The sequence below is a fragment of the Astyanax mexicanus genome, chromosome 9 (genome assembly GCF_023375975.1).
Source record: "Astyanax mexicanus isolate ESR-SI-001 chromosome 9, AstMex3_surface, whole genome shotgun sequence".
In the NCBI taxonomy this organism is placed as follows: Eukaryota; Metazoa; Chordata; class Actinopteri; order Characiformes; family Acestrorhamphidae; genus Astyanax; species Astyanax mexicanus.
The window spans coordinates 42,195,484-42,220,329 of record NC_064416.1 but is presented as its reverse complement, the minus strand read 5'-3'; the positions used below and the strand labels follow the sequence as shown (position 1 = coordinate 42,220,329).

The following is a 24,846-nucleotide window of genomic DNA, read 5'->3' as shown; positions in this document are numbered from 1 at the left end:
TGTGTATGTATTATGTTACTCAGATGTAGGGAGGGTGTGTGTGTGTGTGTGTGTGATGGCTTTTACAGATGGGTGTTGATTGAGGGAGTGACCGGTTCATCAGCCCTGTCCTTCACACTTTCACCACTCATTCAAAAGAATAAGAACGATCTGTTCTTTCTCTCGTCCCTGTGGGTGAATATTAGAATCCCTTCTTTTCTGCTCACACTCTTTCTCTGTCACACACACACACACACTCATGTAAGAGCCACTTTACATAGCTTACATAACTCTGCCCACACCTGAAAACCTGAATCTTAAAGTGACAGTTCAATTAAAAAAAAAAAAAAAAAAAACTGTCCCCAAATCACACTAGCTTAAATGCAGACTCACTGCTGTCAGCCAGGACACATTTAGTGTCCATAGTAGGGGTGGGCGATATGGCCCTAAAATATTATCACGATATCAAGGTATTTTCGCGATAACAATACTCGACGAAATGCTGAATTTAAAAAATGATTTCAAGAATACACTTCTGCACAAAAATGAACATTACTTTTTCTTATTGCATACAATATGATATGGCACACCCCTAACTGAGATTTACAATAAATTAATCAGTAACATTAATTTGTAAAAATAAATATCTCCATATATCCAGGATTAAAGTAAATTAAATAATACTGGACAGATATAGTCTGTCTATAGTAGATATATAATGGGAAATGAGAACAGTGGGAATTTTTCTTTTGCTAAAAACAGATAAACGTTATACCCTGATGTGATAATTAGGGGTGGGTGTTATGGCACGATATTTCAGGATATAATATCGTTCACCATATTCAAAACTTTTGGCGATATTATCGCATACGATTTGATATGGCACACCCCTAGTCCATAGTTTGCTTCATTAGATGTAGATTATAGCTTTATGTATGCTAACATAGCCAACATGTAGCAAAAGCTGATGTACTCCAAGTTAGCATGATGCTAACTGTATAAAAGTACCAGTATCAATAAATAAATTTTCTGGCCTATTTTCATACACAAGACACATAGGATAGGATTATAAGGCGCATTATTTTTAAACTGAAACAAGCGCTGGATGTTAATCTACACAGATTTCTCTCCTAAAAACTGTTTATTTGGGTGAGTAAAGCACCTCTGTTTATCTACAGTAAGCTTAGATTTCCAGATAATGGTAATTGCTAATGCTGTTCCAGCAAGTCTAGCCAGTGTTAGGAGCAGACTACAGGCCGATAATGATCATCTCTGAATGGCAAAAGAGTGCAGTTAGTGCACATTAGCAGGTAATGCTAATGCCGCTCGAGTCTCATGTCTCGGTGCTGGAAAACTAAACTGTAGAAATATGATATAACGCTGTACTTCAGTGGAGTGGCATTTGCTGTTCCTTACAACCTTAAAACCTTAAGTTTTTCCCTATCCAGACACTTCTACCCAGTGATAAAACTCTGAAAAAACAGGAGGACCAGTGAGTTTTCAGTAGGGTTGCAGTAGGGCGCCGATACTACACTTACACACTCTTAAAGAAACACTGTACATATATCTTGTAATAAAAATAAAAATAGAAAATTTGAAAAGTGCCTAAAGATTTTCCTGGTTTTTACCATATTTTGATCAATACAAGTTCAATAGAATAATTCTATGTCGACAACAGGAGCTCCTTGTCAATCATTATCTACTGCAGCCAAACATCTTAACAGATCTTTCAAAAAAAAAAAAAGGAAGAAACTGCGAAGCAGCCAATCAGGTTATTGTATCTTATTCAGGAGGATAAGACAGTTGGTATCAGTATCGGTACTCGGTATCGGCTAATACCAGAAAAGCTGGTATCATTATCGGTATCTGTAAGGAAAAAGTGGTATCGGTGCATCCCTAGTTTTTAGACTTTCTTAGTCACGTGACATTGTGTTCAGTAGCTCCTCCATTTCCACTCGCTGTTGTGTTTTTACATGGATCTCCATGGAAACGTGCGCCCAAAGTTTAACTATGGTGGGCAGCAGTGGACAAAGCCATTTAGTGAACGCAAGGTGATAAAACTCTAAAATTACTGGAGGATCACAGAGTTCAGCGGATAAAAGTAGGTAATTCAGCCTGTAATTTTTTATAGAGGATGTCTGAGAAAAACACATACATGATCGTACCGAACAGGAATAAAATCACAGAGGGCCCCCATAAAAGAGAGCATTAGCCCAGGACCCCTGAGAAACGAATCCCGTCCGGATAGGGCTTTTGATTGAGTTGCACTGTGAGTCACACAGCATCAAAAACACATAAGAAAATTCTATTTAAGATAACTGAACACCTCCTCCACCAAGGTTTGAGGAGAGTGTGTAATGTTTCAGGTGCTAAACATGTCCCAGTCTATAGACTACATATCTACTGGAGTGACAGGGGTGGGAGGAGAGGATGTATGAGTGTTTGATTTGTTTCCTTAGACTATCGCTTTAAGACTACACGGCTCAAGCCGTGTAGTCTCCAACAACAAAAGTGTCTGAGTTCACTTAAGTCCAGCTACTGATCCAGTCAGTGAGTCTCCAGCTCTAATCCATGTCCAGAGCTTTAGAGGAATGTTGGTCAGTGATGCTAGTGGTGCTGGTAAAGAATAAAAGTAAATAGATCAGATCCTGATTAGCATTAGAAACATATAAAAACTGTACTTTCTATTTGAAACTTTTAGATTCAACATAATTTTTCATTGTAAAAAATAGGTTTAATAGTAGTTGCATGAGGCATTGAAAGATCAATGCTGGTAGCCGGTTACATCAGCAAAGAGGCACTTATCTAGTTAGCTAGAATGGCAATGTCAAAAACTCAAGTGGACAAATAATATCAAAAAATAATATTACTGTAAATAACTTATACAAATTACTTATGACTTATACAAATACGTCATCACTGCACAACTGTTGAATTTTCAGCTTAAAAATACTAAATAATAATATAATTATTTTCAGATGTGAACCGTTACAACCTAAACATTTCAAAAAATACTTTTCCCTCAGACAAAAGGGAAGTATTGTTTAAGTATAAAGAATTGTGATACTACACTTGCTATCAGTATTGAAGTCAAAACTGTGGTATCGTAATAACAACTGGGGCAATGCAATACTATGCTTAAAAAAAAAATCCTTAATCTATGGAAGTATGTAAGTAATTATTCATTACAATTGTTAGTTATTATATACTTACTTTTTAAAGTTTTCTTTTTTTTATAAACAGACAGCACCATTCAAAGCGATGTGCAATAGTAAGCTTTTATATTAAGCATGGTGTAAACCTAACCTCCTTGTATTTCAGTTTAGTGAAGTGTTAAATATAAAAATTACTGCCACATGAAAGTTCTTTACAGGTTTCTGATGAAAGCAAACTTCTACGTACTTAGATTCACTCTGGCAGCTTCTATATGGTAAGATGCACAATCTTCATTATACACCTTTAAAAAACAAATTGCATTAAAACAAACATTTGATTGATCAAAATATTTTGATTATTCCTTCCAGCAACTCTTACAGCTATACTTGGCTGCAACAATTAGTCGATATAATTGACAATGACGTTTATAAAAAATTGTCTACTCCAAATGTTCATTGTCGACTAATCGTTAACCCACTGGAGTCTGCTAACTTGCCAGCATGTCAAATTAGATGTGTCCCGATGTTTGTGTTAATATCTTTGCAATGATACAGCACAGAGAATTCACCTTCTGCCTCTCGCCTTGTTTAACTGGTGAAATTGTGTCCTCAGCATCTAACTCCCATCTGTAATTGGTGGAACTGTGCTTCCACCTGTTTTAATTAAAACGAATAGACTTTATAAGTATAATGACTTTAAATTAGAGCTGGGCGATATGGACCAAAAAATAAATCTTCCCCTACTAAAAATCTAAATAAAGATGATAAAGAAATGATTAAAAACTAGTTCTTATTTAATTTGTTTTCACTTAAAACGTTCCCTTTGTGGTTAAAATGCAACCAGAAACAAGCAAAAAAAAATATTGTAAACAGTGAGAACATCCCACGCGTGAGGGAGGGAGGGGCGGGGGTGCGCGCGTGGGAGGGAGGAAGAAAGGGAAGGCTGGAGAAACTCAGAGAAAATCGATTTTCATAAAAAACACATCGTCCTTAACTGTAAATTCGAATTAATCGATAAAATCAATTAATCGCCCAGCTCTACTTTAAATGCAAACTTTCTATTAAACTTGCTTCTTTAACGAGCTACATAATCTGGCACTGGGGCACGAGGGAAATTTCAACCCTTATTCATAGCCTCGTAACTGTATCATATTAAAAGACAGAATAAGACAGAATTGCAATAAGACAGAATTGAAAGCACAGACACTACAGGTTTAAAAAGTTTAGAACAGTCTTTCTGTGTTGTATTGTTGGCAACATATTAATAAAAAAAAATAAACTCTAGCCAGTAGTTGGACCCCAGAGAGTTAATTTGCAGCACTACACAAAGTGCTTGGGACACTCGCACAGTTTACACACCACTCTCTGACTGTGTCATATTTCCTCACTAAATATCACCACTTTCCACATTTAAAGGGGAATGTTCTGGGCATTTGAAGAACTTTTAATTCTCATGATTTGAAGCAAAGACAGAGAAAGCTACCCAAACAGAAGCCCTACCCACAGCAAGCAGAGATGGAGGGCATGGCAGAAATAATCGTTGACTATTCGACTAATCGGAAAAATAATCGACAGATAAGTTGACTACCAAAATAATCATTAGTTGCAGCTATAGTAATCTATACTATAGAATTTTTCATCGATTGCAAATATGTTTCCTAATACAAGTCCAACACTGTCATTTAATCCCCAGTATGCAAATTAATATGGAAAAAATGCTGCTTTAAAAAACAAACACTTTAGTTCAGTGACCAAAATACGCAAGAGGCTAGTGCTGGGCGATAAAACGATATCAATAGTTATCGAGGAAAATATTGCGATAACTATGATAAGCCGGACGATAGGATTTGATAAACTTTTTTTTCTATTTCCCGTTCAAGTAGCGCTTGTGGTTGAGCACGCAGTTCAGCCCGCAGCACACGATCAGGCAGCGGGCTGAACTGCATGCTCAACCACACGTACTTTTTAAATGACCAAAATGTATTTAGACTAAAATGTGACTAAAACTAATAATATCCGATAGACTAAAATGTAACTAAAACTAGACCTGTGTGGATGTAAAATTACTTTTTAAAATTAATTTAAAAGCTGTCTGAGCACCCACCTGGTACCCAGTCAAGGCTCTGAGCCTGCTAGTGATTTTGACCATAACTTCCTTATTCTGTCACTTCTGAGTAAAAAGAAACCTTTAAGTGTAACAGAAAGTGATTTGATTTATATTGTGATAGATATTGATATCGGCTGATATGGAAAACTATATTGTGATAAGATTAATATTGCCCAGCCCTACAAGAGACCAAGAACATTTTGTTTTTATCATCATCATAGTGACAATCACCAAAAAATGTCCCATAGCTACTCCCATAACAGCAGTCAACATCGAGGATCTGACTCACCTTCACTGATAAATCATCTGAATCACAGGTCAAGCCCGAACACACACACGTCACATCTCCCACAGGGAGTGTGTGCTAATTCAAGATTCTGCATATTCATCCCTATGTGTTCTAAAAATACTAAAAATACCCATCAAACCTATATACAAATGTATAACCAATGATGCCTACCTACACCCTCCCATGATGATCCAAATCCAGGCTTATCACTACATCTGTCCATACCTCTCAATTATCCACACCCACTTATATAAATGACTCTTTAATTTTACTATTCATTTATTTAACCTGGATTATGAATTCTGGGACTTACATTTCCAATTACATACTACAAAAAATATAAACACTGACAGATCACCCATAGTATGCACATTTCTATGGAACAATTGATGCTCTAAAAACACAAACACTACCAGGACAAAACACAGAGCCACAATGTCACATCGCCCACTGTGAGTGTGCACTACGTTAAGATACACCCCCCCCACCAAGTGATGCAAAGTGATACAAGTGATCTGTAACACACTACATTAGGCATTAATGGTCAAATTTAAAATAATTTAATTACGATATATATGTAATGCCACCTATTAATGAAAAAAAATATTTTAGTGTCTCTTTACAGTAGTTTCTAAATAAAAAAAAAATTCATTCTGCTGAAAATTGCCATTATTATGAGTTGTACTGTGATGAATTACATAACGTTCCAAGTAATTTACGAACAGAATTAGTCCTGGTTAAGCAGAGTAGTGCAGACACATTCTTTTGTCTATATTTTTTGGTGTGTCAATAAAAGTGTCTTTTTTTGGCCTTTATTTGATTGATATTTCAAACCAATACTGTTTATATTTATTGTATGCCAGAAAATGACCAAGTAACACTGGCCGTGCTACTACGGCTGGAAGACAAAGGCCAGTCTACTTTAATATCCATTGATTTAAGCTAATTTTTAGTTTCAAAAGATCTACTGTTTTATGTAACCTGTTAGTTTAAAAAAAAAGGGGGTGTGAGGGGAAAAAAAAAAAAAGCTGCGATCAGTCTATGGAAGGACCAGTCAGCTAAAAAAAAACAAATTTATTGGTTACATTAGGGGTGTGCCATATCATATCGTACACGATAATATAGCCAACATTTTTGAATACCATGAACGATATTATACCCTGAAATATCGTGCCATAGCACATAGCTGTTTTAAATAAAAGAAAATTTCACACTGTTCTCATTTTCTATTAAATATCTACTAGAGACATATTGTATTTGTCCAGTATCATTTATTTTACTTTAGTCCTGGATATATGGAGATATTTGGAGTGTGTTATTTGTATCATGACATTCTGAATCATTGACTTCTGTTACAAATCTGCTAAAAATCTTGTATTTTTTTTATATCTCAGTTAGGGGTGTGCTGTATCATATCGTATACAATAATAAAATGTTAGTTATCGCGATAATACCATGAAATATTGTGATATTATTTTAGGGCCATATCGCCCACCCCTAGGTTACATACAAATAGATGCTATACTTGTTTCTAAAATAACAAGGGCCTCTATGCAAGTTATAAATATGTATATTGGTATCAGCATCAAAAGAGTTATTTTGATATCAGTACAGAACCCCATATCACTGCCTCTCTAATACACACCCCGCACCTACATTACATGGACTCTAAAAGCCAGCTTTAGGATCAGCCTCTCTGCTCCAGTTAAGGGAGGGTAAGGGGATGCTATTCAGTTGTGATTACTGTAAACAACCCAATTAATCCATATTACACTTTCCTGAGAGTGACACTCTGCAGCTGCAGTGGAACAAATAGCAGCACACACACATTCTTCACAAATAGCAGAAACAGTGCAGTCATCCTTCAGTGACACACCACACCCTTCTCCCTTTCTCCTGCTCTCTCTCACACCACACACACACACACACTCTGGTGCCTCACGGAGACATCGTTAAGTGCAGTCCAGTAAAAAACCTGCTGAAGGCCTTTTACTGTGCTCTCACACACACACACAGCACTTTCACAAACTGTTTCACTGGTATAGGATACACTAGACATCATGTTCTGGTTTACACAATAACCACAATACTGCTACTCTTAATACTATTAAAAGTACTTTTTAAACATAGGGTAAAATGAAAAAAGGTTCACTGTAGTATCCAATTTTGCGTGTGTCGTATTTAGTCTGTACTATAAAATTATCAGTATATTTGAATTTTGTCAGATGAACAATACATACAATGAACCAGTCGGCTGAACTATCAGACTGAACTATGCTGACCCATAATAATTTTTAATCACTTCAAAATATATACACTACATTTAAGCGAGCCCAGACACACGGTGTTGCCACTAATAGTTGGCAGATAGCATTGAATACTGCTAATTCTGTTGCAATCTGGCTGTACTTTTTTTTTTTTAATTATTTTTTTAAAACCCATGAAATCAATGGAAAAGTCAAAGTAAAAAGATTTTCCACTTCAAGTCATTCTTGAGCATTTTCTGTTGTTCCATTCATCGGAAAAGTTCAACAGATTGTAAATATTCACTTTTTGCCAACATGCTAGTGATGCATCTGTCTGTAAAATGCATCTGTGTATAAATGTACACATCTATTATTCAGGTGCAGTAATGGAAAAGACTAGTTCTCTATGACAACAGAAAAAAACAAATGAACCAAAATAAAGTATTTTCCCAGGGTGTTCATGTTTCCAACCAAGTCATATGTAGGAACTTTTGAGGATTACTTGAAGGCAGCACTAGTCATTCCTAGTCATCTCCTGGCTGCTAGAAATGCAATGGCACACAATATTTATAGGATGAGTATTCTTTTGTTAATTTATTCTGAAAAGAGAGTTGTGCGATTTGCATATGTATACTATATTTTGATTAGGGGTGGGAATCGTTTACTATCTCACGATTCGATTCGATTCCGATTTTGGGGGCCACGATTCGATTCAAAATCGATTTTTGATTCAAAACGATTTGAATTATAAAAATTTCTGCTTCTGGCTTATGAATCTTATTGAAAAAAAACCCTCCATAATATACACTGGTCCTGGAGCAGGTAATGTGTTACAAAAACAATAAAATGTGCAGGAATGTGGGTCCTCAGTGACAGAGGAATCACTGGGATATCACAATGACGTTAATGAACAATAAATAAATAATAAATAACACTGCTTTATTACCAGGCTACTAGCGGTGGTGTGAGGTGACGCTGCTGGGCTGATGTGATGATAGCAGTGGAGCGCTAAAGTTCAGGAGCAGCTGCTGATTAACTAGTTAATTTAAGGTCGTTGTATTTCTTCAGAAAGGGGGCAGGAGGTGGAGAAATTAATTCATATGGTCCATTCCTTAATTCCTCTGTGATGAGGAGCTGAAATTAGCTCTGATTAGCTTATTGTATTTTTCCGTTCCGCCTTAAATGCTGCAGCCCGCTGCCACCTGTAGCGTTATTTAAGGTGGAACTGGAAAGTTAGCTAGTTAGCTAGCTAACAGTTACTGAAACTAACTACTAGCGATCTTTTTTATGCTTGTTATGAAGCATTCTGCCATAAAACATTGAAACTACACGTTAATCTAAGGTAATATAGTGCTTGTTCTGCCATCTTACCGGTGATTCTCAAACACCTACGCTCTGTGTGTGTCTGGAAGATCTCCGTTTGAAAGGACAAGCGCTATCCCCAGGGTTGCCAGGTCCAACAAAAATACCCAGCCCAAAATCAGTCTAAAACCCGCCCCTCAGAATCGATTTTGGGACATTTTAAATCGATTCTGAATCGTAGTAAATGAGAATCAAGATTCTTATGTGAATCGATTTTTTGGCACACCTCTAATTTTGATCTAGTCTGAAAAGAAGCTTTTATATTTATTGTTGTAAAATGCAAAATCGAATACCAAATTAAAGTTGTGCTATATGAGGAGTGTTATCATTTTAAAAAGCTTAATACAAAATCTCCACAAAAAAAGCTTTGATAGTAGGCAGGGATTGCTGACATTCTGCACATGTCTTTACTTTAGCAACTTCATTATAACAATGGAACTCAAATATTGGCATATGCTGTTTTACACTGTATGTAAATAATAGGTCACAGTAGCTCCAAACTTCAAAACATCCCATGTGTTTTAAAAATACTGAGTAATAATTACTACATAATTTAAATATTTCAACATTGACCAGATGCAAAGGGCAACAAAATGTGGCACCAGGGATCTGGAAACTATACCCACAGATGAACCAGACCTACGGAGGTCTACAGTTCTTTTCCTGATATCCTGGATGACGGCAAACAAGGACATAATGTGTATGAGGTGTGTCTCCTATTAACTCAAATGTCAATTAAGCTGTCAAAACCTTTCAAAGCCATAACATGATCATCAGGTGGCATGGTGGCTTAGTGGTTAGTGTGAGTGCACTTGGTGTTCTCCTCATGTCTGCGTGGATTTCCTCCAGCGACATGGATATGATGTACATAAGTCGGGAACGTTTTAGTCCAATATAAAACCAGACAGTAAGAGGAAAAAAAAAGATTATATGTAAACGTTTTCATATACACTGTATGTAAACTTCAACAGTATAGTTTTAACTGTATCAGTTTTATAAAGTTTTAATTGCTAAATAAATATTAGAAAATGTATGCTGCCAGTTAAGTCTGCTGTTTGAGAACCCCAGACAGTACGTAGCAGGATTATCCAGCAGACTTTCTCTGAGGGAGGGATCTGTACCTTCTGTTTACAGTAAGTAAGTCAGAAAATTAAGGAGATGTAAGAGTTTGGGTTTCCCAATATAACTTTGGCATCGCCATCAACAATGTATTTGCATAAAACTGACAGAGCCCTTAAACAGCTTTTTCTGAAACTGAAACAGGGACTGAAACTGGCAGCAAGACCAGAGCTGGTGGGACCTCTTTATGCGAGAGTGATTTCTTTTGTCTAACTTGCGTAAAAAGACGTATACTATGTTCTCTTTAAGTTTGGAAGGTTTCAGTATGATAGAACACTTGACAGATCTAGAAAATAAGGCTGTGTTTCTTTTTATATATTATAAGTAATTGTTTAAAAATAGAGTTTCAAGAGTATCATTCTTAAGGGTGAAGTCTCTGTTTTAAATTGCCAAATAAATGTTTAAATATTTAAAATTTATTTTAAAAAGTAGGATATGGGCACTTTAAATGTAAGTTCTACACACACACAGACACACACACACACAATACAGAGGAGAGTTGGGCGAGGCAAGGGTAGGGCAGGTCCCCCCGGACACACACACACACACACACACACACACACACACACACACACACACACACACGACAACCAGTGCACGAGGCTGCAGCAGAAAGTCAGCGCGAGAAGGAAGATGAAACTCTAGTAGTGAAACCGCCACAATTTCAATGAGCTGTTCTCAGGTTTTCCCACCTCAGAGTAAAGTCACAGCCCGTCATTCAGCCAGCCAGTCCACCTTAAAACATCACTTTACCCTCCACAGACCCCACATAACTAAATAATTCCACCTTAACACTACAAACTCATTTAACACCACAGCTTTTAAACGATCTAACCTACAGTTAACTAACTTAACTGACAGAAAACCAGAGCACAGCTGTTAACGCTAACATAACGCTCGGTTAGCTAACTACTAACCTAGCATCCCACACACACACAGCTCTCACACACACAGTCTACACACTGACGGTCTCCAGTCCACCTTTATCCGGCGGTGTAAACTTATAATAAGAGAACAGCGGCGTTCAGCTCTTCAGTTCGGAGTTAATTTAATGTTTATTTATCATCACCAGCTCTCTCCTCATCATTACACCTAAGCTAAGCTAATCTACCAACACACTCAGCCACCACACACACAACAAACTACAGGCTCGCGCAGCTCCTCCAGCTATAATCCACCCATTAACGCCACAATAAGTCATTAAACTCGATTAATTACCTTAGAAACACAGCCTCAGCTCCTCCGCAAGCCTCTATCGCCCCGCTTTTCTGTCCAGATCCGCGAGAAACCGCTCGCTCTCCACTCTCTCTCCTTCCCACTAAGGGCGGCGACGCAGGAAGACACGCGAGTCAGAATGAGTGACGGGCGCAACAGCCAATGAGCGCCGCTCGACCATTCAAACCCCGCTCGCTGCAGGCTAAGGATTCTGGGTATTGTAGTTTTGAGCGTACATCAAGGAAATTGTATGATTTTTAATAATTTAACTAGGTGTTAAAGTTAAAAAATAAAAATGTACATAGACTTTCTGTCAAAAGTGTATACACAACTCTGAAAATTCAATGTGTTTTCTTTCTTTTCATGATTGTAAATTTAGTATTAAAGACATTAGGGTTATAGGCTACAGGAACACCTGTAATAAGTGTTAAACAAACCAGATTATGGGCATTGTAAATTGGACCAAAATTTGCTCAGACACAGTACAGGCCATGACTCCATGTGTTCATTCATAGTTTTGATGCCTTCAGTGAGAATTTACAATGTACATAGTCATGAAAATAAAGAAAACGCATTGAGTAAGAAGGTGTGTCCAAACTTTTGGCCTGTACTGTATGTGACAAAAAGCAATTTTATTTGACCAAAATAGCCAAAATACGCAAGGACGCGGTATGTCGTTTTTGGTGAAAATAGGTTACCCCTATTTTACCCCCTGCCCGCCCATACTAAAAACTGATTGGCTGTCTCACAGACTCTTTGCAGAGAACAGGCCAATCAGAACCCTCTCTTTTTTCTCTCTCTCCTTCCCACACGCGATTAGAGAAAAAAAGTCTGTCGCCTGTGTGCGCATTTGGGGCACTCGTTCTGAATTCCGGGAGATTATATGTGACATCAGGGAGCCACTACCGAAATGCGGGAGACTCCCGCAGCTTCAGGGAGACTTGGTTTGTCTGGTATCTTCATAAGGGAGAGACACCTGGAATAGTTTTCTCACCATCTTGAAGGAGTTTCTGGAGGTGCTGAACAATATTTGTTTTTTTTCTTCACGCTGTAAAGCTCCAGCACATCCCAAATCACCTCAAATCACCATCTCAGTTCATCAGGTTTACATCAGGGGATTGTTCCTATATAATTCAATATGTGTGCCTTAATTGTTTTCATGTATTAAATATGAATCTACAATATAGAAAATAAATTAAATAAAGAAAAACATTAATTGAGAAGGTGTGTCCACACACAGACTAAACACCCGGAAGGATATCAATCCTTTATATATGTAATAATGTGTTAATTCAGAACAAGCCCTAAATGTAGTGTTACTCAGTGTTTTTGTGAAATGTAAACTACACTACTGACACAAAAGAGACTTAACAACACTTTTTTTTAAATAAAGAGCATCTCTATTGCTGAAATGGTATTGAATCCATCCTGCTGATTCTATCCAGCCATTGGCGATCCTGCAAAAACTAGGCCTGCCTGTTCCTCCTTGTGTCTATGGTAGATCATTATTAGCAGTGCGCTTCATAAAGTAGGCCTAGGCTGTGCCAAAAAAGCTACGCTAGTGACCTTGCAACAATCTTGGGAGAACAGCAGGTTGGATCAGCTCATACGCTAGAGTAAAAGCACTCTGTAAAAATTTTAAAGTGAATGGAAAAAGGTACACAGATGATTTCTAGGTATCCCTAGATGGGGATGGGATGTTGTTTGCCATGCAAATCTCATGCAAAGGCTCATAAGGTCCTGCTACGTTGCTGTGCAACCTGACTGAAAGGTGCCTTCATTGCTGCTCTATTAGTGTGGAATTAAAATAAACAAATCATCAAATAAAGCAATAAAAAATAAAAGGTTTGAGAATTGACTTGATTTCTTTATACTTAGCCTAAGGTCTACAAAATACAGTGATGTAAAACGGTTTGTGCAAGCCTTAACAGTTTTTTTCTTTATAAATCATTGGTTGTTCGGATCAGCAATTTCAGTTAAATATATCATATAGCAGAAAAACACAGTGATATTTGAGAAATTAAATGAAGTTTACAGGATTTTTAAAAAAGTGTGCAATAATTATTTCAACTAAATTAGGCAGGTGTATACATTTGGGAACCCTTGTAATTTTATTGATTTTAATAACTTTAGCACTAATTATTATTAAAAATAGAAAAAAAAAAAATAAATTAAAAAAAATTGTTTGGAAAGTTCATTGACCTTTGACCTACATACCCAGGTGAATCTAATTATGAGAAAGCGTTAAAGTGGCCAGCTGCAAGTTTTTCTCCTCTTTTCTCATCTTCTCTGAACAGCGGCATCATGGGAGCCTCAAAACACTTAAACTCCCAAATGACCTGAAAACAAAGATTGTTCAACATCACGGTTTAGAGGAAGGATATAAAAAGCTGAATAATCTCAGAGATTTCAGCTGCAGTTTCCACTGTGAGGAACAGAGTGAGGAAATGGAAGAACCACAGACACAGTTCTAGTTAAGACCTGAAGTGACAGAAAAAGAAAAATCTCAGATAATCAGAGGAGAAGAATGGAGAAAACAGTCAAAGTCAACCTACAGACCACAGAGCAGTTCCAAACACCTACATCATCATCTTACTGCAGATGGAGTCACTGTGCATCGTTCACTATTCAGTATTCAGCTCACTTTACACTAGGAGAGGCTGTATGGGAGAGAAATGCAGAAGAAAACTTTTCTGAGCACACGCCACAAACAGAGTCACTTGAGGTAAAGCTAAAGCTAAAGCACATTTGTTGAAGCCAGCTTCATTGTGGTATAAGGTTCTGTGGACTGATGAAGCTAAAATTGAGTTATTTGGAGGGCAGTTATTTATGCATAGAGGACAAAACAATTCAGCATTCCAACACAAACACTTTACTGCTCCCCACAGTAAAATCTGGTGATGGTTCATCATGCTGTGGGGCTGTGGGATCAGTGCAGGTTCTGGAATCTTGTTAAAGTTGAGAGTCTCATGGATTTCAGTCAATATCAGCAGATTCTTCAGAACAATGTTGAAGAATCAGTGAGAAAGTTGAAGTTAAAGCTGTGCCGGGGCTGGATACTTCAACAAGACAACGACACTAAACACTAAACACTGCTCTAAATCTACTAAAGCATTAAATCATGCAGAGGAACAAGAACAACATTCTGGAATGATCATCTCAGATCATCTCAGTCCCCAGACCTGAATATTATTATAAATCTGTGGTGTGATTTAAAGCAGCTGTTCATGATCAGAAACCTAAATCAAACCTGACTGAACTGGAGATGATTTATAAAGAAGAATGATCCAAAACACCTTCAACCAGAAGCTTCAACCAGACTCTCATTGGAAGCTGTAGGAAGAGTTTAGAATTATTGCACACTTTCTGTAAATCCTACAAACTACATTTCATTTCTTAAATATCACTGTGTTCATCTGATATATGATATATTTAATTGAAATTCCTGATCTGAACAACTGATGATTTATAATGGAAAATCATGAAAATGATCAGGGCTGCCCAAACTTTTTTTTAAACCACTGTAAAGGTGAAGATTTTTTTAAAGGTTACATGTTTTTTCGTGCTAATTCTGGAAAGAGGGATTAAAACAAAGACCTAAAACGTTAAATAACTATAAAGAGTAATGCCATGTTTCAGATGTCTGTGAAAGCTTTCAGCTGCCAAGCTCACTGAATCGTCTAGTGAAAGCAGAAACTGTAAAAAAAAGATGGACACCGTGTTCCCGTTCCCATTCATTCAGTGAAAATGTAGCCAAAATCTTCCAACATGTTGGTGATCCTGATACCCGAGTCTGCGCAGTAGAGACCAGAGGAGGGAGAAAGACTGTGGAGAGACAGCCTACTCATTTAAATAACCCCGCCCCTGAGGGCTGCCTCGAGGTCACAGGCTGCAGAGCAGAGCTGACGGTCTGTTATTGGCCCCGCCCATAACCAGCATTTTTACAATAACCACACCTTTTTAAATAGAGCAGAATAACGTTTTAAAAAACGAGTTCTGTGGGGATACAAAAATTAAACAATATAAGCAGAGCTTACACTAGCTGTTACATTTAAATAATGGCGGTAGAATTACAGTATATTGGAAATAAACGTGATTGAAAGTCTTCTGTTTTAACATTGAAACCTATGGGGATGGGTGGGGTTACACAGCTTTCTGAAACCGAACAGCAGGGGGCGCCCGACCTGTGGTGGCTTCACTTTTGAGAGACGATGCTCTGTCCAGCTATACACAGTCTATGAGTGGAAGTAATTTAAAACGTATTACTGACAAACTATGGACATATGATGTAGTACTAATTATGAATAACTTATTAATCATCTTTTTCTGTTCCTGAAAACAGCTGCCAGTAGTCTGTTAGTCTGTTCCACAAGACTAAACCTGAGATGAAGGCAGTGAAAAAATGGCCTGAGGGAGCTCCCTCACCACCTGGGACCTGGATGCATCACAAGCTGCCCACAGAGCTGCCCACAGATTCCTGGAACTGGAGGAAAACACAGCGAAGGAGGTTCTCTACATTAACAGCTGTGTTCATGACCTCAGTGAGGATAATAAAATAAAGATGCTTATGAATCAGACGTAGGCTGGTCAATATATTGAAAACAGCAACATATTCAAAACTGCCTTATACAAGATGATGATATTACACCTGAGCCACAAGTTACCACCTGCTTATGATTCACTTCCAAAAAACCTGGGCTGCTACTAACTTGTGGTTTCTGAGGCTGGTAACTCTGACAAACTTTCCTTTACAACAGAGGTAACTCTTGCTCTTCCTTTCCTGGGGCGGTCCTGATGAGAGCCAGTTTCATCATAATGTTTTTGATGGTCTTTGTGACTGCGCTTGAGGATACTTTTAAAAGTTCTTGAAATGTTTGAATTGAAGGCATTTAGTTAGTCTTGCCATAATATACATTATTCACTGTATACCTGTAACTCTACCTCTTCACAACTTTACAACTGATGTTCTCAAACACATTAAGAGACAAGAAATTCAAGTAATTAACTCTTGACGAAGTTCGGCACAGCTGTTAACTGAAAGCTGATCATTCCAGGTGACTCAACCTCCTCATATAGCTCACTAAGAGAATCCAGCCAAGATGTTCAAAACTGTCATCTTAGCAAGAGGTGCTACTTTGAAGAATCTAAAATATGAAACATATTGTGTTTTGTTTAACAGTTTTTTGTTTGCTTAACAAGTCATATGTTTTCTTAATAGTTTGGATGACTTTTGTATTAAAATGTACATTTCAGAAAAAATGTACAACCTTCGACTAGAACTGTACATAATATTTAGAATCACTGATATATCTACTATTTAAATGTATATATATATATATATATATATATATATATATATATATATATATATATATATATACAGAATGTTGTATTTAGGCATTAAAAAAAACAAAACACGGATGAATACAGACACACTTGTAAACTTGCAATATTGCCATTAAATCGGGTGACACTACTGTTTAGCTTTACCAGTCAAACCTGAAAAACAAGACATAACAAAGGCCCCACAGATTTGTAAACTTACAGACAGATACTGGCAGCTGTAGTTGCCAGAATTTCACCGTAAAAGACATTGCAACATAATACGATGGAAATTTCAGGATAATAGATCGCTTTGTTTAAAATATATCACTGTGAATTAAAAGATGTTACTCTGTGAAACTGTGAAAAATGCGTAAAGATACAGAATGTTTTTTTTCTTCATTTTAATCCTTAAAAAAAGAGGAATACTGTTAGATTAAAGTGTAAATTCATGGTTAGAAGTGTTCCAAATACATGATTTCTCTGTTAAACTAAACATATTTAATTTATCTATGTGTAGAACAAGCATACATTTAAAGTACATTACTGTTCATGTATAAAATCTAAACTGCAAAAACACACATTGTAACTTATATTTGCACAAGAGCTGCTGAACAGTAGTTTACCAAACGTTTCTTAGCACTAAAATGATTCTTAGAAGGTCAACTGAGCCTCAGACTGAGAACTCTCTCTCTCTCTCTCTCTCTCTCTCTCTCTCTCTCTCGTTTTTAATGCGTGGATGCTTTCAGGAAACTGGGCCCAGTTCCCATCACAATGGTGATTATTTAAAACTACCAAAAAAAAGGTAACACTTTACATTAACTGTTGACTAACCAACATAAATTAATGCATTAGCTACCATGAATAAGACATGATAGCTCAGGGTCTCATTCTTAGCTCTCTCAAAGTACGACCTGGTTCAGTAACGTACAGTCCAGCAAAGTGAAGGCTCAGATAGAGATCTGACTGAGTTCCTAATGGATTTCTATAAGCCTTCCCCAACAAACTCAAGTCCAAACCCACCAGCAAGGCTTCAGTTCATCACGGTTCACTTAGACCCTGAACTTGGATTCTTTCAGATTTTCAGATTTCTTTCATTTTTGAAGCACATCGACCGAGACCCATCTATTCTCCACCATATCTGTCCACACATCCCCACATTCACCGCTAGCACTACAGTATAATGAGCTTCACAGTTGACACAGCGGTGATAGCGCTGATCTCTGAATCCACAGCAGAGGTGCAGAAGCTGGTCAGCTGATGCTAAGAGAACATCAGCGTGTCCTTCAGCACCACAAACACCAAGGTGCTAATTATCAACTTTGGAAGGTCACAGGATGAGGAGTACAGAATGGACAGAATGGAAAGAGTGCCCAGTTTAGAGTCCCTGCATGGTCAACCGACTTTATTGCATTAAGAAAACATAGCAACAAGAGGATGATGAAAGCTGGTGTGCTGGTGTGACCCAGCAGGTTAGTGTGGCAACCCAAAGCACTGCAGTAGGTTATCTCATCTCCAGCACTCAGAGGATCATCATGGTACTGTCTGTTATACATCTCATTCATCTAGCATCCATGACAAGGCTTTCCCCGCCCCTGAAAGGGTGATATCATCAAGTAAGCAGCTGTTCCAATTACAGAATAACGTGTCTTGTGGTAATTGCTCTTCATAAGCAAGGATATGGATATAAAAAGATAGAAAATACATGAAACAACGTTTTTGGACTGTGGGAGGAAACCCACACAGACACAAGAACATGGAAACTGCATCCAGGTAGGGATTTGAACCCAATACACAATTTGACTCCAAAACTCATATCTCGATATGCTTAAATAAAATAAAATGCTTAAAAGACAGTGTTCTGTATGTATATTTAGACAGAATATATATATATATATCAGTATTTCTAAATATTATGTACAGTACCAGTCAAAGGTTTGGACACACCATAAATTCAGTTTTGCATCATTTCGCATCATTTTTTTTCTGCAATATAGATTTTAAAACAAAAGTCATCCAAACTAATAAGAAAACATATGGATTGTTAAGCATAAAATAAAACTGTTAAACAAAACATGACATGTTTCATATCATCAAAGTAGCACCTCTTGCTAAGATGACAGTTTTGAATATCTTATTATCTCATCTCAAGCACTCAGAAGATCATCATGGTGCTGTTATACACTGGCCCATGTTTGTCTTGTTTCCTCATTTCTTGGTTCTTTCTTTTCCTATCTTGTTTTATTGCTTGTCTGTTTCCGTGGCCGTTTCTGTACTTGTGTTCTTGTGGATTTTAGGAAAACATCCTCCTGTCCTCAAGCTGAACTTGCCAAGTCCGTACTGGCCAAGTATGGGAGTCCTTTCCTAGCCATGTGTTTCCCTCCCATTTGCTGTGCTGCACATGGCTCTGTTTTGTTGTTGTCGTGTCTCTCCACCCAAGCCCCACCCTGTCATCAAAGTTCTTACATGTAGGGCTGGGTATCATTTAAAAATGTTCGATACCGATACGATACTTTTTAAATACCTTTTTCTTAATTGTAATCAAAAAATACAAAAAGCGATAATTATTCTCACACAACATATTTATTTAATTTATGTAATCTTTTTCTCATACTGTCACCATGAGAGACTCCTCTTTCTGGATCTGTTTCTGGAACAAACAGCGAGCATATTTGTGGCGGTTTATTATGAACAAAAATCATTGCTCATGATTAAACTACAAATATAATATTCTTCCCACTCATATTGCTCCATGCATTTCAGTTTTAGAGTTCTTTTTTTAAATTATCAGCATTATATTGATACATTGAAAAGGTAGATTATATTAGTGGTGTCAATCATTTAAAATTGTATTATAATCATGATTCTTTTCTTTAATGCTGCTAGTTCCCTGTATTTTTGAGAGTTTGGCAGTAATAACAGTTTAGTGAGGTTTAGATCAGGCAGACTAGAGCTTTTTTAACTAAATGATAAAATCTCAGGACTGAGAGAAAGAGAGGGGAGAGACAGCGCGAGTTAGCAAGAGGCAAAGCGAGTTTTTGTTTTGTTTAATGTGCAAATATATAATTAGTCTAGTCTTTGTCTAGTTAGTCTCACTGTTTGTTTCTTTGTTCTTATTCTTTATGGAGTCAAATAAAATCTTCCTACTAGTGATGACAAAAGGGGGGCTTTTGGGAGATTGAATCAAATGAACCAATCGAATCAGATCAAATGATTCGTTCTTGTGAAACGTTCGAATCATTGACCACAGTGACATCTGCATGGCAATCAAACACCTTACCTGTTCAAAATAATTCTGACAAATAAGTTTGACAAATGATGAGAAATAAATAATAAAGCAATGCAAAGTATGTGATTTTTCTCCACAAAAAAAATCTCTCTTAAATCTCTTTTAAAATGTAGAAATGTTGTTGTGTCATGTGTTGATAACAAAAACAGTTCTGAGATCAGAGATCAGATTGTTCAACTCTCATTATGAAACATTTGGATGCAAAACATCCAAATTAATTTTCCAATGTGCCATCACTACTAGTTAGTTTCACTTTTTCCTAGTTTCCTAGTCTTTAGTGTTGTTTGTTTCTTTGTGCTTTTTCTTTATGGAGTTAAATAAAACCTTCCTGCATTTGCAAGAGTCGTTACAGGTACATCAGGGAACACCTCCTAATCCTGAAGCACATCTACAGCTTCCACTGCCTTAGAAAGACTGCCAGCATCTGCTAGAGCTCCACCCACTGATACTATAGTCTGTTTGATTCCCTTCCATCTGGCGGATGATACAACGCTGTGTGAGCCTCCACCTGCAGACTGAGACTGACTCTTCATACACACACACTTACACTGACACACCAAATAAGCTCTGCTCAAATTTCACACTTCCACACTGTTCAATATGTCTTACAGTCTGAACAGCTGTTGCCTGTGTTTGTGGGTCTCTACTCTCTACCATCGGTCATTTTTTTTAAGCTAGACTATGCTAAGTATACAGTACCAGTCAAAAGTTTGGTCACATCACTTAACACTCATTTAATGTGTATTCTTGTATTTGTATGATTTTTACATTTTACATTTACGCTTGAAGACTATATTAAAGCTGTACAGAAACACATGATGAATTATTCTGTAAACAAAAAGTGTTCAACAAATCAGAATGTGTTTTATACTTTAGATTCTTCTTAGTAGCAAATGTATCTTTGAAAACAGATCTGCACACTCTTGGTATTTTAATACCAGTGTCTTCATGAGGTAGTATGTATCTATTAATTTAATTATTTTTCCAATTAATCCATAAGTATGATTTGTTCTTTGTATTTGGCCATATGGAAGATATTTATATTGGCTAATACTACTGAATATTAAGTGCATTCATTAGATTTTAAAAACTCAAAATCACAAACCACAATTGACACATACTAAAAAATGTATGTCTGTGAGTGTGTGTGTGTGTGTGTGTGTGTGTGTGTGTGTGTGTTTATTGGACATTTATGGAAATTCAGAACAAACAACATTTTATTGCTGAACAAGAGACGATTCTGTGTTTTATGGGACAGGGGGCAACCCTATTTATGACAGGCTAAGCAATCTGAATACGGTTCTCAATGTTAATTCAGTTAAGAAAAGGCCTTTAAACTGTGAGAATGTGTTGATTTGTGTAAATTGTATACAGTATGTGACAGAAAAATTATTAAAAACATTGTAAAGCAAATTGTAAATTATGTTAATATGTTTATATGAAATTTGAGAAAACAACCTGCTAGATTTTTTTTGGCAATAAAACGTACAAACCATAGAAGACAACTGATGCTTAAGAAATGTAATATGAAACTGGGAAAAAATGGATAACATTTTAAATCATAGCAAAGACATTGAAATGTGAAATGTGATCACTTGTTAATGTGTTTTTATGACATGACGAATATAGAAATAAGATTATGCAATTTGTACATTGTGAAATTGAAATTTAAAACTGTTAAATTAAAATTAAAATATTCATTGCATTTTCCCCTCTATTTGATTTCAGGTTTAGTGAATGTGAACGTGAACAGTGGGTGTATTGCGCCACCGGGTGGAGAAATAACAGCAGCGCATTATGTGAGCGCGCTTTCGCTGAGGACTTTTATTTTGTAAAGTGAGTTACCCGGATGCTGTTTGTCGGTTATTTACTGTGAGGAGAAATGGCGGACATGGATGAGCTGTTCGGCAGTGATGGGGATAGCGAGGCGGAGCAGAGAGGTGATTTACTCCGCTTTATCCTCCGGCTTACACTGGAATTATCTGTGTAATAAACGGGGCTGTGTGCGGGTTACAGGGTTAAAGGGTCAGACGATTTTAGGGAGAGTTTTAGAGAGAGAACAGACCGGCTGTAGCCGAGCCGCAGCAGCAGCGGGGTCAGCCCGGGCCCCGGTGTGCACCACCACGCTTTATTATTAACAATAATAAAACTCTATAAATACCACTGATCCTGCTTAATCAGCTGTTTAACTTTTTAACTAATTTACTGATTATTTAGTGAAGCGTGTGTTTCAGAAGGAGATACAATATATAATAATAGCGTTTTAACCCACAGAGAACTAAGAGAAAGAAAATCAGAGCTTTTAAAAACTAATTCATTCCTTTATTAGTCTATACGCCATAGAGACCTAAGCTAAATAACCCAGACCTGTTTCTGATTATTGAATCAAATTTTACAATTGAATCAGATTAATTCAGTCAGAAGCTCATTCATGGTTTTTTTTTTCATATTTTGGGCACTATGGGTGGGTGATATGGCCCTTAAATAATATCACAAAACTTCATGGTGTTTTTATATGATAAATATGTTCTTGTCAATATGACACAATGCCTGTTTTTTTATTATAAGTACATGCTAAAGCAACAAAAATATTAATATGCTTTATTTATTATAAATCTAAGTTTCAATAAATCAGTATGAATACATAAAAAACAATAAATGTTTGTCTGTTTTGTAAGCTGTAACTAATAAGACTCTTTAATTTTTTATACAAAATTAATTTAACACAGTATAAAAAAATGTAACTACAACTAAAATAACTACAGAACTACCTAAATAAACAGAAAACAAACAATTAAAAGTAAAACAAATTCAGAAAAGACTGCCTTCTAGAATATAATAGGGTATTTGTGATATCGATATTCTTATCGATATGACACATTGATTGTTTTTTTACTATAAGTATATACTATTGCAGCACAAATATTAATACCTCTTATTTAGTATAAAGCAAAGTTTCAATTAATCAGCATAATCTAAAAAAAAATTATACACATTTGTATGTTTTGTGAAAAGTAACTTAACAAGACTTTGTTATACAAAATAACAGATTAGAAAATGTAGCAACAACTACAATGACCACAAAACTACCTAAATAAGCAGAAAACAACCAATCAAAACCAAAACAAATACAGAAAAGACTGCTTTCAAGAATATAATAATAAGAATGGGTAATATGGCCCTAAAATAATCACACTATTTCAGGATTTTTTTTTCTCTAGGCAATATAAAACAACATTGTTTTTTTTTATTATTATAAGTGTATACTACTGCACCAAAAATATTAATATCGTCGCTGTCCAATGAAAAACACTTATCTCCAAAACACCAACTTTACAGGAGAGAGAAAAAACCTTGTAAATTTTCAATGGAAGTCGATGTAAAAAGAGTTTGTTTCAGGTCATTTTGAAGAGTTTCTATTGGTCCGTTCATCAAGAAATTTTGCAACAGTGTAAGGGACAATTTGTCTGTTCAAATTATGTAATAAACTAAAAATCGACAAAAATGGAGATAAGTGTTTTTCATAGGACAGCGACGATATGCTTTGTTTAGTATTAATCTAACGTTTTCAAACCTTCAGTAGAAAGAAACAAAAAAACACTTTAACACCAGCTGACCAAGACTATATATATATAATCAGTTTAACAGACTAGAAAATGTAAAAATAAAAATAAAGTTATGTAACAACTAAAATCAACACAGTTAGCTAACAGTTAAAACGAGCAGTTACTACCAAAACAAATACAGAAAAAAATACTTTCAAGTGTATCATAAAATGGATTTTTTTTTATTGTCAAAAATATTGGTGATATTATCATGTATAATACGATATGGCACGCCCTCAGTGAGAACATGACTGTACATTTTTATGGTTAAAATCAGGATGTAATAGTACAACAATAATTTTGTAACCTGTTGTATTTTTATGTTTTGTTCTGTAAATCAGGTCAGACCTAATTTTATAAAATGTATGTTTAGCATTGGAATGGTGTTTTAATTTTTTATTAATTTTTATTATTTGTACAGTTAGTATGTAGGGTGTCTAGTCTCCCTGAAAGTTATTATTGCAAATATCTATATATCAATTATCGGTAATATCCTACATTAGTGCATTCCTATTTAAAAGTGTTATTAGGAGTTTTGACTCACCTTTTCTTATTCAACGTGTTTTCTTTCTTTTTATAATTTTTTTACATTGTAAATCTAATATTAAAGACTATATTAAAGCTCTACAGGAACACACACATTCGCACAGTTATATTTTTAAACAAAAAGTTTTGAACAAACCAGAATATGTTTTATACTTTAGATTCTTCTAGGTAGTACATTAATCTTTGAGGACAGATCTGCCCACTCTCGGTATTTTAATCTCAGTGTCTTCATGAGGGAGAGTCACCTGGAATAGTTTTCTCAGCATCTTGAAGGAGTTCCTAGGGGTGCATTATTTCCATGTATTTTTTTCATTTATTATCTACATTGTAAATTAAGAAGAAAGGCCCTCATTAATACAATGAGATTAAAATACCAGGAGTGTGCAGATCTGTCCTAAAAGATAAATGCGCTGCTTAGAAGAATCTAAAATATAAAACATACTGCAAAAGCTAAAACAAAAATTTATCTTTTACAAAATAATTCAGCATGTGTTCCTGTTCCGGTCTTTAATATTATATTATTATAATATTATATAATTTACAATGGAAGAAAGAAAACACATAGAATGAAAAGAGGTCAGTCAAAACTTTTACTGCCAGTTTAAGTTTAGT

General features: G+C 36.1%; 2 protein-coding genes and 1 long non-coding RNA gene across 3 annotated transcripts in view; 1 reads left to right on the top strand and 2 right to left on the bottom strand.

The window, feature by feature from the left end:
• tmod2 (tropomodulin 2) overlaps window positions 1-11,604 on the bottom strand; it is a 59,073-nt gene extending 47,469 nt beyond the window's left edge. Inside the window, exon 1 of the mRNA XM_022679847.2 lies at window positions 11,476-11,604. The gene's annotated coding sequence lies outside the window, so the exon portion shown is untranslated. The remainder of the gene's footprint in view (window positions 1-11,475) is intronic.
• The window catches only part of LOC125804550 (uncharacterized), a 202,677-nt gene that overhangs the window by 143,832 nt on the left and 33,999 nt on the right, over window positions 1-24,846 (bottom strand). The gene's annotated exons all lie outside the window — the stretch shown is intronic.
• The window catches only part of leo1 (LEO1 homolog, Paf1/RNA polymerase II complex component), a 30,566-nt gene continuing 27,638 nt past the window's right edge, over window positions 21,919-24,846 (top strand). The window contains exon 1 of the mRNA XM_049483391.1: window positions 21,919-22,023. Within this exon, the coding sequence (XP_049339348.1) occupies window positions 21,966-22,023 (58 nt within the window). The 5' untranslated portion in view covers window positions 21,919-21,965. The remainder of the gene's footprint in view (window positions 22,024-24,846) is intronic.